The sequence below is a fragment of the Astatotilapia calliptera genome, chromosome 6, assembly GCF_964374335.1.
Source record: "Astatotilapia calliptera chromosome 6, fAstCal68.1, whole genome shotgun sequence".
Lineage (NCBI taxonomy): Eukaryota > Metazoa > Chordata > Actinopteri > Cichliformes > Cichlidae > Astatotilapia > Astatotilapia calliptera.
The window spans coordinates 10,048,770-10,062,322 of NC_137427.1; the positions used below are offsets into that span (position 1 = coordinate 10,048,770).

The following is a 13,553-nucleotide window of genomic DNA, read 5'->3' on the forward strand; positions in this document are numbered from 1 at the left end:
CGACATCTCTGACATGCTGACATATCTGCAGCCAACAGCTGTTGATCAGCAGGGCGTTGGGAAACTGTTTCCTATATTACGTTTGTGCACAGCATGCACGCAAAGGTCTGTGTATTAAAACACTGCTTCGCAGCACTGCCGCTGGTCGAAAAATACAACAGAAAGAAAAATGTAAATATGTGAAGTCGTTCATCTGTCTGAAACAAGTTTCCTTCTGATTGGCTTCCTCATAAAAAACAAGTTTTAACACAAGTGGATTGGGCTGTTGTGCTTAAAGCCAGAGTGTTGTCCCTGAGATGACCATACATAATAAGCACTCTCAGTGATATCATGCAGACTGAAGACTAGAAAAAAAAGATGTGAAACTTGAGTGTGTAGTGCAGTCTCACAGAGATTGTTTGCATACATGCTGATGTCATTATGTGGAGGTTTGAGCATCAACCGTTAGAACAGTTTCTGTAAAAGAAATAAATAAGGACTAGCATGTTTTCCTCCATTTTCACTAAGTGACCTAACAAATCTGAGCAGCTCCAGGCGGATATCTTTTTTTTTTTTTTTTCCTATATTATTTGTTGCACATCTCAAATCTCGTCCCTTTACCGGAAGCATTCTGATTTTTAGTGAAGTTCACGGTCATAAAGCAGGAAAAACTGAACACATTATTTGGTTTTTAAGACTCAAAGTGACAAAGTTATTGTGATATTAAGTTGTATATCTCTGAGTGACTTTTATTGTGAGTCAGAAGGAGACGAAACACAAAGCAACTTATTTGTGATGCAAGTCAATGCAGGGCTGTTTGCTCAGCTCTTCTGGTTAGGTGAAGCCTTGTCACCTCTCTCTCACACACACACACACACACACACACACACACACACACACACACACACACACACACACACACACACACACACACACACAAAGAGGAGAGCAACCAGACTGTGGTAGAATTGTGATGGAATGTGAAGCTTATCTTTAGTTGGTAGCAGATAGACAGAGACAAAAACTCATACACACACACACACACACACACACACACACACACACACACACACAACCTGAGTTAGTTCAAATCTCCAGGTGTGTAAGCATGAATACAGATTTTTGAAATTAGTTTAATTTGAGTTGTTCAGGTGTATTCAGGATCTTATGCATCACATTCTTTCTATGTTAGAGGACTGGACATGCTTTGGTGGGCTAGTAGTAGTAGATTTATTTATATAGCAGACAGCACAATCACTTAATCAAGAGGATACAACCAAAACAAGTTTATAACATTCAGTAGAATCAGAGGAGAATCATCTAAATGTCCAACAGATGGGGATCCCAGCCACACTCAGATACACTGACTGGACTCAACTAAGTTCCAAGTACCAAGTCAGGAAGGACATGAGTCAGGTCTCAGAGGTCCACAAACCTGAACTGGCAAAGTATACTATCAGGGGTTAACCACTCAGGGGCAGTGTTTGCCAGGGTTGTAACATGAGGAAAACTGGGTGGTTTTCCCTGGTGGGTAGCAGCTGCTTTTTGCAAATGAAGATGTGATCAGGAGCTCTGATTGGTGAAAGTCAGTTACAATACAAGATCAGAGAAGAAGCTTCAAACAGCTCGATAGTGCCTTTTATCCTGTGGTTGAACTTGACCTCTGCTCTGTGCTCTTTGGCAGCCGGCAGTGCTCGATAACCTCCTGACCTCCATGAAATTTGTCCTCCATGGCATGGGCACCCTCCGCATCAACCTGGCTAACAACAGAAACAAGGTACTCATGTTCGACTTCTCTCACCTTCAATTTTGGTCTTTTTATTTTCTGTCGTTGTCATCCTGCTCCTGCCCTCTTAGAGTTTTGTGCTTCTTGTGTCTCTGCACGTCACCTGGATCACCATTAGAGGGCAGCATCTTAGCACTATAGCTACACAGCTTTCATTGAAGGAGAGCATAAAGTTAGGCCACTGGTGGGTGGTTTGCTTGTGAGGTTTAATTTAATTTGAACTTTACTGTCAAAGTTATCAGAGTGCATGTGTTTTCCACCTACACAGCACATCCTGCTGGGCAATGATGACCAAAGTATTTCCTCTATTAGATGTCATCAGAATGTGTGTGTGAGCATCTCTTTGTGTATGTGTTTGTGTGATTAACAAGTCTGGATGTGGAGACAGACTCATAAACTTTTCTATCATTTAGGCTTCCTTCTATCTGACCAATCGCTCCTCCCTGATCATTAATCTGAATTTCTGTCTCCCTGTTGTCTTCTGGCAGGTTCACGCCCATTCCGTGCTGTCGTGTGGGCGTTGTTTTGACGAAGACCAGGTGCTCTTTCCTTTCCTGAGCCATGCTCTGTCCTGCCTGTGGGCCGACCAGGGAGTGAGGGCCGCGGCCGCCCGGGGATACGAGTACGAGCTCAATGACTCGGCGCTGTAGTGAGTACTCCTCGAGAACAGACTCACGCTGTGCTGAAGAGATGCAGGGGACTAATTAGCTGGACTTAGCAGCTGATGCTGAGCCATCTGCTTACTGTCACTGGGAGTTAATGTCTGGAGAAAGGAAGAAAGTAAACAGTGCAGGAAGATAGACCACAGTTTGGAATCACATATACTTCCACAACTGTTGTATATCTTAAAATAAAAGCCATTAAATACATACATAAACCAGATATTATTTTAGTTTTGGATGCGTGTATGAAGGAGGAAAGGCATTTTTAAAATTATCAGTATAGGGAAAAAATTGTGATTAGACACAAAAGTGATGACACCATAGTGAAAGCAAAGAATTGAGGCTGAAGCCTGAAAATAAGAAAGTAGAGTGTGTGAAACAGAAATAAGACAGAGCGCTGACCCACCAGGAGGCCGTCCGGTCTCATCCTCCGCCCCTGTGAGAGGCCTCGCTTTGGGGTTATCTACACCGACAGGACTCTTGGTTCCTACTGAGAACCACCATGCATCACCTTCTTGCAAACACACATGCACACACACACTGTGCTTCTATAGTACTTATGAGGACTCTTATTGACACAATGCATTACTCTTTGATCTTAATTTGTGTTTTCTTAAACACAAATTAAGATATTTGTTGTCTGCTGTCATTTGTTGTGATTGGATTCACCAAGTTTGCTGTTGAAAACTGGATATGCAGAAACTTGAAAATGAGGACAAACTAAAGACGAACACAAAGAGTGTGCACTGACGATAAACATGATATTTAAAAATGAAAACACAGGTTGCTACAGTGGGCAGCTCGGCACCAGGTGCCCTTCCTGACGCAACCACAAATGGATTCAATTGCAATAATACCACACACAACACATCTTATAATTGAATTTGACTGATGCCATTACTGTTGTTATGATTACTATTGTTAAGTCAAACCATGTAAAAATACTGCTGGTCTGTCGATTCAATCAAAGCCCTTTCACTGATTTCCAATAAAAAGGCTTGTTAGACGTTTCAGGTGTTTCCAACTGTTAACTGTGATAAACTGGCAACAGTTGCAAATCTCTTGCCATCTGTTAACTGCTTGTACGGAGAGTCCAGCCAGAATGTCAGAAATTTAAAACAGAAATCCCTCCACAAATGGTGACGAAATTTCTGCAGGATGGCGAATTAACCGGAAAATAATATAGTTTCTCAGCAACTTCGCTTTTGCATTTGAATAAAACCAGAACGCAAACAGCTGGCGAGCAGCTGAGTCGAGTCATCGTCTGCAAAAAGATGCTTTGCAGATCACTTGCAGTGCAAAAATCTGCATTATATACAGTATTTTGAGGAATTGCAAACAGATTTTTATTTTTTTTTTTAAATTGCTGGCTTTGTAAAATAACGACTAAAGCTCAAAGTGGTCCTCACAACAACAGAAGTACCAAACAGGCTCTTGCATGTTGTTTGCCCTGTGTAACATTTTTTATTTTTTTATTTATTTTTTTTTAGCAGCAGGATGTGTGTCACTGTCCAAGAAACGAATTCAGGATGACGGGTAGAGAATGTCACAGTCAGTTCACATAGGTGGAGATGCCATCGTGTGAATGTGTGTGTAAAAAGATCACATTTTACTGAAGGCACACACACACACACACACACGATACAGTTGATTACACTAGCTGTGTAAATAGCTAATCTGTGTTTAGAAGCTGTGCCTCAGTGTGTTATTATGGTAAACCACAGTGTGAATATTCATCGTGATCAACCGCTGCGGCCCCTGGGGCTTCAGCCTTATCGCTGCACACCCAACACACGCACTCAGCCACACCAAACACACAATGTGTTAGCCTCCACTCCCGTAAGTGATACCTGGTTTTTCTTTTGATCTCAAGTTTGTTTTCAAGTTATTAATTTCCCTGCCGCTCTCTTTCTTCTTCCCCTTGTTTCTCCTGGCTCTTTAACCTTTTTGCACCCTTCCCTCTGTCTTCTTCTCCTTCCTCCTCCTTTCCCAGTTTCTTTGAGAACATGAGCCGCATCATGTCTCCTGAGTACGTGCCCACAGAGACAGACGTCCTTCGAGTACGACTGAGGACGACAGGCGTGATAGAGACCCAGTTCAAAGTCAACCACCTTATTTTCAGGTAGTCACTTTTCTTTTTTATTAAGGTGAAGGATGATTCTGCATACAAGAACCGAGTCACTCAGAGCTGCTGTTGTCAGGTCTGCTCTTGACTTCTGCAGGGAGCGCCTGTCGTACCGACTTACTTCACTTCTTTAGCTGCGACTGTCTTATCTCAGTCTACAGCCATATGATAGTCCTGAGATATAAGATGGAGATGGGCGGCTTCATTCAATACGTCAATACGACACCTATCAGTTGGCTTTATGCTCATCTACAAACACACACACACATACGCAGAAGCATCAGTGGCTCGGTCTTATCAGTGGAGCAGCAGAGGGCAGGTATCTGAGCTCAGGAGACTGCTGTCAGATGACCATATTCATCTCTGATCAATGGGCCGTTGTCACATAATACCACCTTCTTTATCATCTTCCTATGGCTGAACTCATTTCCTGAAGCCACTGACGGTCACGACAGGGCAATAGGTACTAATGAACTTGATTTTCTCTGCAGTGTGACTAATGCAGAATAAATGTCACTAAAGGAAAAAATAGTCATTTTTATTTCATATCGATGCAGTTTTATTAAATATTCAACGCCTTACTTAAACGGTGCTTCATTTGATTAGTGACACATTTTTTTAAATATTTATTATCAGATTTTTTGATAAATACTCTTTTACATTTGTCGTATGACTGTTACACGCTCTGCAGCCCCAACTGTCCTTCCAGTTGAAGTCCAAGAACCTTTGGTGTGTAAATAAATTGGGTAGCACCAGTTTTTGGTTGCACTCATCATGCTGTCATGGCTGTTTTTGTTTCTTAGATTATAAGTAGTGCTGTCCCCGTTAATCTCGTAAAAATGACGTTAACGCCATAACCGCATTAACGCAGCAAATCTCTATAAGCGACTTAATGCGGGTGTGGCTGGACGGCGCTAACGTGTTAACAAGCTAGCCGTGCTAACACGTTAGCACTGTGCAGCCCCATGAACACATTAACTCACTAACAGAGATTTGAGGCATTAATGCGGTTATGGTGTTAACGTCATTTTAACGAGATTAACGCTGACAGCACTAATTATAAGAAATTTAAAGTAAAACCAATATTTCCAAAAATTCTTGTGTCCGTCTGTGCTACATAAATGGGGGTTTGTCCGGGATCCTTTGGGCTAGATGGCTGTGCTGTCCTTATATTGAAGCATATCTTTTTTAGTATTTTTTTTCTTTGCTGATTTAGGTCATCGTGCTTGTTGGTTATTCTGGGTGGGAATCTGCCACATTCCTGGAACAGTACTGCAGATGGGCGTGGTTGGTTATGCTATTTTGAAAAGTGTTTGGTTATAGCCTTGTGTGAACATGGCTGTGTTCATCTACATTACTGTTTATTGGTGACTTTTGAATAATGATGCAGTTCTTTTGTAGTGTGACTTTTAGAGTTGCGGCCCACTTTTGTTGAATAACTTGTAAATGTGGTTAACTGAAAAAAAGTAACTTTGTGTTCCTTTGCCACACTGTGGGTGTGGGTGTGACTCTTTATTTGCAGATGGACACTTGCATTTATCTTGCTGAATTTTATGGCTGTGGAAACTTGTAGTCATATCAGACCACTTGTTTTGTGGGGACAAGTGATCACTTCTTGTTGGGATTATTTGTTACTGTTTTTGGTTGATGTTTTGTTGTAACTTAAATAAGACTTGTAGTCTGTAGCTGTTCTCCTGGTGAAACCTTTATGAGCAAAGGTGTTACATCAGGCTATAACCCAGACTGTCCTTATACAGGTAGCACAAGAGACTTTGGGTGTTGACTGGGTTTAATTGCTAATTATTTAAAGATGATGAGGTGTGGATAAAGGAATTCCCGAGGTTGGCTTGGAAGTGACGCCATTTTTTTGCTAATCCTTACTTCCCTAGCTGTTGTTTTCAGCTTAGATTTTTTTTTAAGTAATGTAAAGAAAAAACAGAGCAAAACTTTCTTGAGCAAATGCACCTGTGTTTGGGTATTTTAAGTTAAGCAGTAAAATGCTGAAAGTCTCGTACAGGTGGCAGACAAAACACAAATACTTTTGGAGGAAGTTTAGGTTTCAGTTCAAGTGAAAGCATCAAAGTACTTTATAATTCATCTGAAGTGCTGCCAGGAGTTTAAAGTTGAGTAAAAATGTGAGCTGAACTGTATGTGATTGATATGAACCGTCACTTTTAAGTGCTTTTACTGGCAAAACAAGTTGAATTGTTGGCTGAAATCTAAACACCTGAATCAGTAAACGTACAGCAGTACGTTTGGGAGTGAGAAGAGTTAGGGCCGATGGAATGAAATGCAGCATAGAATTAGAAAATTATATGTCAATTAAATCTGCCAGAGCATTCGCTGCGAGTTGTATTGATCGTCTTTGACAGTTTTCATTTCCTGCTGTTAAAATGAAATGTTCAGCTTTTTATGTTTTATTTTTGAGAAGAGATAAAAATATAAAATGTTTATATGTAAAACACACACACACATGCACATACAGTCTCTTACTGTCTGTGTTTGGGTGCGTTAATCTGGGACAGATCAGATGTTATTCAGTGATGGATGATAATGTATGACATTTGAAGGATTTTCAGGTTGTAGTTAAAGTACAGTCTAAAGTTACAGGTACATAAGAAACTGACTGACCTGCCTATAAGGTGTAATTATATTCACTGCAAATAAAAGATGGATGTAGTCACCTAGAATGTCATTCATTGGGTTGCAGACAGTGTTTTTTGAAGTGATTTCAGCCTTTTAGCCATCAAGATTTAGTGTTTTTGTTTTTGTTTTTTTTAACCTCCTAAGACCCGCACTCTTCCACAGTATGCATTTTTAATTTCTCTTTGATATTGGGGCATATTGGGGCCCAATGAACAACAAATAATTACCAGATTTTTTTTTTTAACCTTATTTTTGTTTTTAAGAAAAATAAGAGCCACATATGACGATATTCGTTTAAAAGTTTGATAGAACAGTAGCAGTATAATGTCCTCGTAAAGCAAAATTGAGTATTCTGGTCTAAATAACCCAAAATGTGATGTCCACATATGTGGACGCCAGGTCCTAGGAGGTTAAATAACATTTTTAATCAGAGAGGTGGAATGCAGGCCTGAAGTGCATTCACCAGGTGGTCGGTCCCATGTCATGTTAATTTTGTCATCAGTCTAACATTTGTCCCTAAAGTGGCCCCGCCCTTAACCCTTGCATACCTTAAAATCTTAATATTACTGAAAGCCAGTCTGTTAAATAAGAATGCGTCCCCTGCATAAATGTAATTGAAAGAGAAAATTATTTGCAAAGACCAAAAAAGATATTTTTATGTCAGGCCGTAAACAACTACTTCTGTGTTTTACTTCTGAATTAAACAGCCTCTAGTGGTTGCTCCAGGAACTGCAGTTTTTATACCTATGTAGTGACTTTATTTTTCACTCTACTGGAGATTTCAAGTTGGGTGACATAGGTCAGCAGTCTGCAGCCCCCAGGCCATGTAAGTCTTTTGGTAACAGGCCACGAGAGTTGAGGCTTGGGGCGTGAAATTAATGGTTTTCAGGGTTTTTTATCGTTAACTCGGTTGACTCTGGGTCTTTTCCTGTGTTGTAGTTGTGTCTTATTTTGAAAGAAATATTTACCTGTTACCATAGTGACCAGAGAGCATTAAGGGGCAGAGAGGAGGATGTTACTCTCAATGTTGTTGGCGCATTTCAGGAGGACGCTATTAATAAAATTACACAGTTAATTCACATTTCTTATTATATTTACAAAATACCACAGGTTTTGTCGTATCATTTTATTTTGTTGTATTTATCCGCGACACCTTAAAGGCCAGTCCTTGAAAAAATTGACGGACATAAACCGGTCCGTGATGCAAAAAAGGTTGGTGACTGCTGTAGGTGTTTTTCCTGAAAATTAATCTGTCTTTAAATAATATCCCCAATAGCCGCTAATTTTACTTTACTTTTAGAGGTAATATCTAGTATGATTCTGGTCTGTATATTAAATCCTGCTGTTTGTGTAGCTAAAAATCATGTAAATCTCAAATCAGGCAATGAATGTTAAATTGATGTTGTGTCTGTTGTCATGTCCAGGCCGTTATGGAGATAGCAAAGCTAACACAGTTTTTTCTTATGTAAAATTTACCATCAAAGTCATTTTCTTGTAGAAATGAATGAAACATAATCCTGACTTGGTGGGAAAAAAATGTCAGAGTTGGGATGAAATGATTTACTCCAGAGCAGTAAGTTCTTATTGAACTTTAGCAACTGACCTCTACAGACCATAAAATTTAATAGTTGGTTTTGCGGTTCCATTTACCGGTGTGACTTTTATGGTACGGGCAACACAGTTCGCATTCTTTCTGTGTGTGTGGGTTTGTGTCTGTCATCATATTCCAGAAAATCAGATTATTTTCCACCTCTTTGTCAGTAATATCCACCAAAGGAGCGCTCCCTCCCCCTTTTTCCCACCACAATATCAACCTGTCCTTCATCTCAGTTCGACGTTACATCTCATATGGAATTATAATAATAAAACACATTACCCTCAGCGCTTCATACGATCTCTGTTTAGCATATAAACATTGTAGAGAAAGTCAGTTTGTCAGCACACGGCTGCCATCTGGGATATTGGCGTGACATTTAAATGCTTCTACTATGTCTCTGGATGCTGCAGACGTGACATGTTTGACTTGATTTGACAAAAGTAAGTTGTGGTTTGTTTTTGTTTTTTTGTTTGTTTTTTAACTCAGGAAACATTTCACTGCATTGAGATCCTTTGATCGTGCCCGAATCTTTTGTTCTGTGGTGATAAATGCTACCTTTCCCTCACAGTCTTATTAATTGCGTCATTTAGTTGCTCAGTTTCTGCTTTTTAAAAAAAAAAAAAAAAAATCTGTCTGGGCCTTTTTATTTTTTTTTTGTTTTTTTTTGTTTTTTTTGTGAAACACTAAGAAGCTGACGTCACCACCAAGTGACGGTGTCAGATCAGAGCTGGGGGAGCGGAGTCCCAGGTGGTGCTGCAGGAAGGAGCCCAGCATCTCACGCAGCCTCTTTCTAATCTGAATTCTGGAGAAGATAAATAATTGGCTTTAGTTAATTGACACTCTGCACCATTAGTGTGTGTGGATTTCCTTCTGTGACTTGAAAAGATTAAACCCAGAGGGTTGATGAAGAGCTTAGCATAAGTTAATGTAATTATTTCATACTTGGCCATAAAATGGGTATTACAGGGATTTGGAGAAGTAGATGGTAGGGGAGAAAGGGTGAGTTTTTGCTTTCAGACATAGGAAGTGTGCAGTTTTTTTTTTTGTTTGTTTTTTAACCTACTGTTAAACAAAGACTTTTGATTTCACATTTAAAATATTACTTCCCAGCATTTGTGTTAGTAACCTGCTGATATTTCAGAAAGTGTGGTGTTATTACAGAGGCGAGTTTTTGGTGTCGTTTTGTCGCCATTCGGGCCGCACTCAGAGCTAACACAATGCGAAACCGTCTCCCTCTCTTCAATGATTGTCTCGCTTGTTCGTTCATAAGGTTTCTCATCAGTGGCCACATCTGCGCCCTGTACTCCTTCCCTCTATTATTTAAGAATCACTTTAGGTCTCACTGTAAGTGCTATTAGGCCTGTGTCTGTTTTCATTCTGACTCATTTAGTGCATTTTATAAGGTACTAAATCATCAGATTTTAAGTCACAAATTAAAGTTTAAAAATGAAGCTTCTATGAGTTTACAAAAACAGTTTAAAGTATATGAGTAATATGAGGTAAAGCACAGACTTTTAGGTTTATTTGAGTGCTATTTCGATCCAGATTGGAGGAAAGATTTAGGAATTACAGGGTTTTTAGGCTATTACTTTATTATTTATTCATCTGTTGTGTAGAAAAAAAGATTCCTAGTATAAACATTTTCTGTGTGAACACAACATATAGTTGAATGACCTCTCACAGCAAGTGAAAGAGAACAACATGCATTGGCCTTAAAAAATAGAAAGATTAGATCAGACCAGGGACCTCTGTCTTCAGAGCCACATGTGCTTCTTTGTTCATCTTTACTGGCTATAAAAGTCCTGTTACTTTTGCAGAACCTCACATGGATGTACAAATGGCTCATCTTTATAGTTCACATAGATTGGAACAAGAATTTAAGTGTTCAAGAATTTAATGTGATTTCATTACCAACACTACTGGCTTGCAGGTATACTTGATCCACTGGTGGATTTTGTTTTCTTTAACAGGATGATTTATATATGGAATAGGTTGTATCAGGATGAGACATTTATTATCCTAAAGTTTAGACATTGTTTTATAGCAGCAGATATTAAAAAAATTAAGTTGCACACCACAAACATGTAATAAATACCATTTTTTTTAAAAAGCCCACTTTAGACTCATATGCTTTGGAGCTCCAGGTAGTATTTTCTTTCAAGAATTACATAAAAATAGCTTTCGGTTGCTTTGGTTTTTTTGACCCCTGGAATAGCAGACGAGAAGGGATGGATGGATAGAGAGATGGACCTCTGAACTACAACAATAACAGCTTTCCCTAAACTGACTTCTTTGGACAGGAATCTAAGACCGGATATACCAGCATGACTGCTCACGATCCGAAGCACCTGTAAGACATTTTCGATGCTCTCATTGGGACTGGGTTACTGGTTTATTGATTATGTGACAGAAGCAGCTGGATAAATCCTGGAGTTTATAAAGCACGAAGGTGAAAATGTGGATTTGGGGTTATTGTACTTAAATAAAACTAAATGGAAAACTAAAAATAGACATGAAAAAGCAAAACTAACGAACTGACCTTTGTGAAAAGGAGCTACAGTACAATAAAAAAATATTGAGGAAATATCTTTAGTTTTAGTATCTGTTTGGTTTGATGAGGCATTAATGGGACTCTGGATGTCTACAAGAGTGAGTGCTCCGTTTTTATTGTAATACCTATCATGCCTCTGATATACCTCCCAAACAAAGACTGACACTAATTAAGACTAAACTAAAACAATTTCAAACAATAAGAAGTAAAGTGAAATAAGAAAACTCACTCTGGAAACTAAACTGAACTAAAAGGAAAAAGTCAGAATGAAAGAAAATTAAAATTAATTGTAAAATACAACAGTATAATAACATTTGCTTGGAATGGTGTGCAATGAGGCACTTTACTTATTTGGGAAAAGTAATCTTTTAACGGCATTTAGATTAACATTTGCATCTATGGTGGTGGCATACAAATCCAACATTTTTAAAAACTGTAGAAAGTATATTCAACCCATTTAAAAGTGAAAAATCGAATCAACCATAAAGTATTGTCAAATAAAAATACCATAATTTCTTACAGGTTTAACAAAAAGCTTCAGTTTTTGGGACATACCAAAGAATTTAGTATTTTAAATGAATCAGCAGGCCAGCTGAACATGGGGAAATCTGAAATCAATCTACAGGTAGATCTCCAATCCAACGTGCATAGAGTATAAACCTTTCAAAAGAAAAAAAATTAAATATATTGATGTTTCCAAATTTGCTTTCCAAACAAAATCACTTTTTCTGAGAAACTTAAATGCATTTTATGAGAATTTTGTGAAACCACTGATAGCAGTGTTCTACAAATTAATAGACCAATAAGAGCTTATTTCTGGTTTAGTACATATTCTGTGTGTCTGCTGGTAAATAAAAAAAGTGTCTTTTAATCTAGTTTTATAATCGAGGACGAACCCTTTCAGGAGTTTTATTCTCGTCTTATGTTCTCGTTCAAAATTAAATTCTTCAGGCACTAAATCAGAAGTATAAAATCCTCCAAATCTGTCATTAGATCTTTTTGTACAGCTGTGTTTAATTTCTGCTTCACATTATCTTTGTTACAGGAGATTTACTGAAAACCAAAAACATTGTGGGGAATCGTCCATGTAGAAGTAAACGTGTAGTAAAATATTAATACATTAACCAGTGTGTAACATCAAACTTTGTTTTCTATATTATAGAGGCTCTGAATAATGAACATGACCAAATGTTCATTTTTTAAATAATTCAATATCTTTTACTGATCTCACACTACAGTGGTGTGCCGGAAGTCTGTACGAAAATAAGTCTGCCTGCCTTCCTCCACCCACACTTCCCACAGCTGTAGTTGACCTTATTGACCCACTTTTGTTTAGTTATTTCAAATCACATTTGACGGTCTTGATTTCTGAAAAAGCTGCAGAGCGCTAGATGAGTTTCTTTAATTAGTTGAAATATGTAACAGGAGACACCTGAGGCACACAGGATTACACTTTATTAAGTTGAAAATGTTCCAAGTGTGAGCTTTTGGTGTTCTTGGATTCAAAACAAATAATTCAAAAGAACAGTTTACCGTTTTATGAAATTTGCACGCTAACATTGCTAAGACTTTAATGAGAGGATTGAGACCGTGTGTGTGCGTGTGGGGCCAAACAGCAACTAGCTTATGTTAGTATAAAGACAGAATAGTTAATCTACTATGTAGAACAACTTTTAAAACTATATATTGTTTTAGAATTTTTATTAGTGTACAGATTTGATGAATAACAGTCAACCCCCTTTTATTACACCTGCTTTAATTTCCATTAATACAAATATCTGCTCGGCTCATTTAAGCATGTAGATGCAGCCAAAGTTCAAACTGAGCATCAGAATCTGGAAGAAAGGTGATTTAAGTGACTTTAAATGTGGCATGGTGGTTGGTGCCACACAGACTGGTGGGGTATTTCAGAAACTGCTGATCTGCTGGGATTTTCCCAAACAATCATCTCTATGGTTTACAGAGACAGTGGGGAAAAAATATCCAGTGATTTTCTCTTGGAGAAAAATCACATGTCAAAGTTTACCCATGTCCAAGGTGAGTGGGTAAACTGCCACAACCTGAAAGGAGAGTAACAGTAGCCACTTGTTAAAACCAAGCAATGCAGAAAAGCCAAAGTTCAAACAGTATGTCACCCTTTGAAGCAGGTGGGCTACAGCAGTAGCAGACCACACCTAACATGATAACACTTGTGAACAGCCCAGGCA

At 38.6% G+C, this 13,553-nt stretch overlaps 1 protein-coding gene across 1 annotated transcript in view; it reads left to right on the forward strand.

Annotated features, from left to right (window-relative positions):
- gnav1 (guanine nucleotide binding protein (G protein) alpha v1) overlaps positions 1–13,553 on the forward strand; it is a 35,065-nt gene that overhangs the window by 9,582 nt on the left and 11,930 nt on the right. Inside the window, exons 3-5 of the mRNA XM_026170155.2 lie at positions 1,664–1,756; positions 2,254–2,414; positions 4,421–4,549. Of these exons, the coding sequence (XP_026025940.1) occupies positions 1,664–1,756; positions 2,254–2,414; positions 4,421–4,549 (383 nt within the window). The remainder of the gene's footprint in view (positions 1–1,663; positions 1,757–2,253; positions 2,415–4,420; positions 4,550–13,553) is intronic.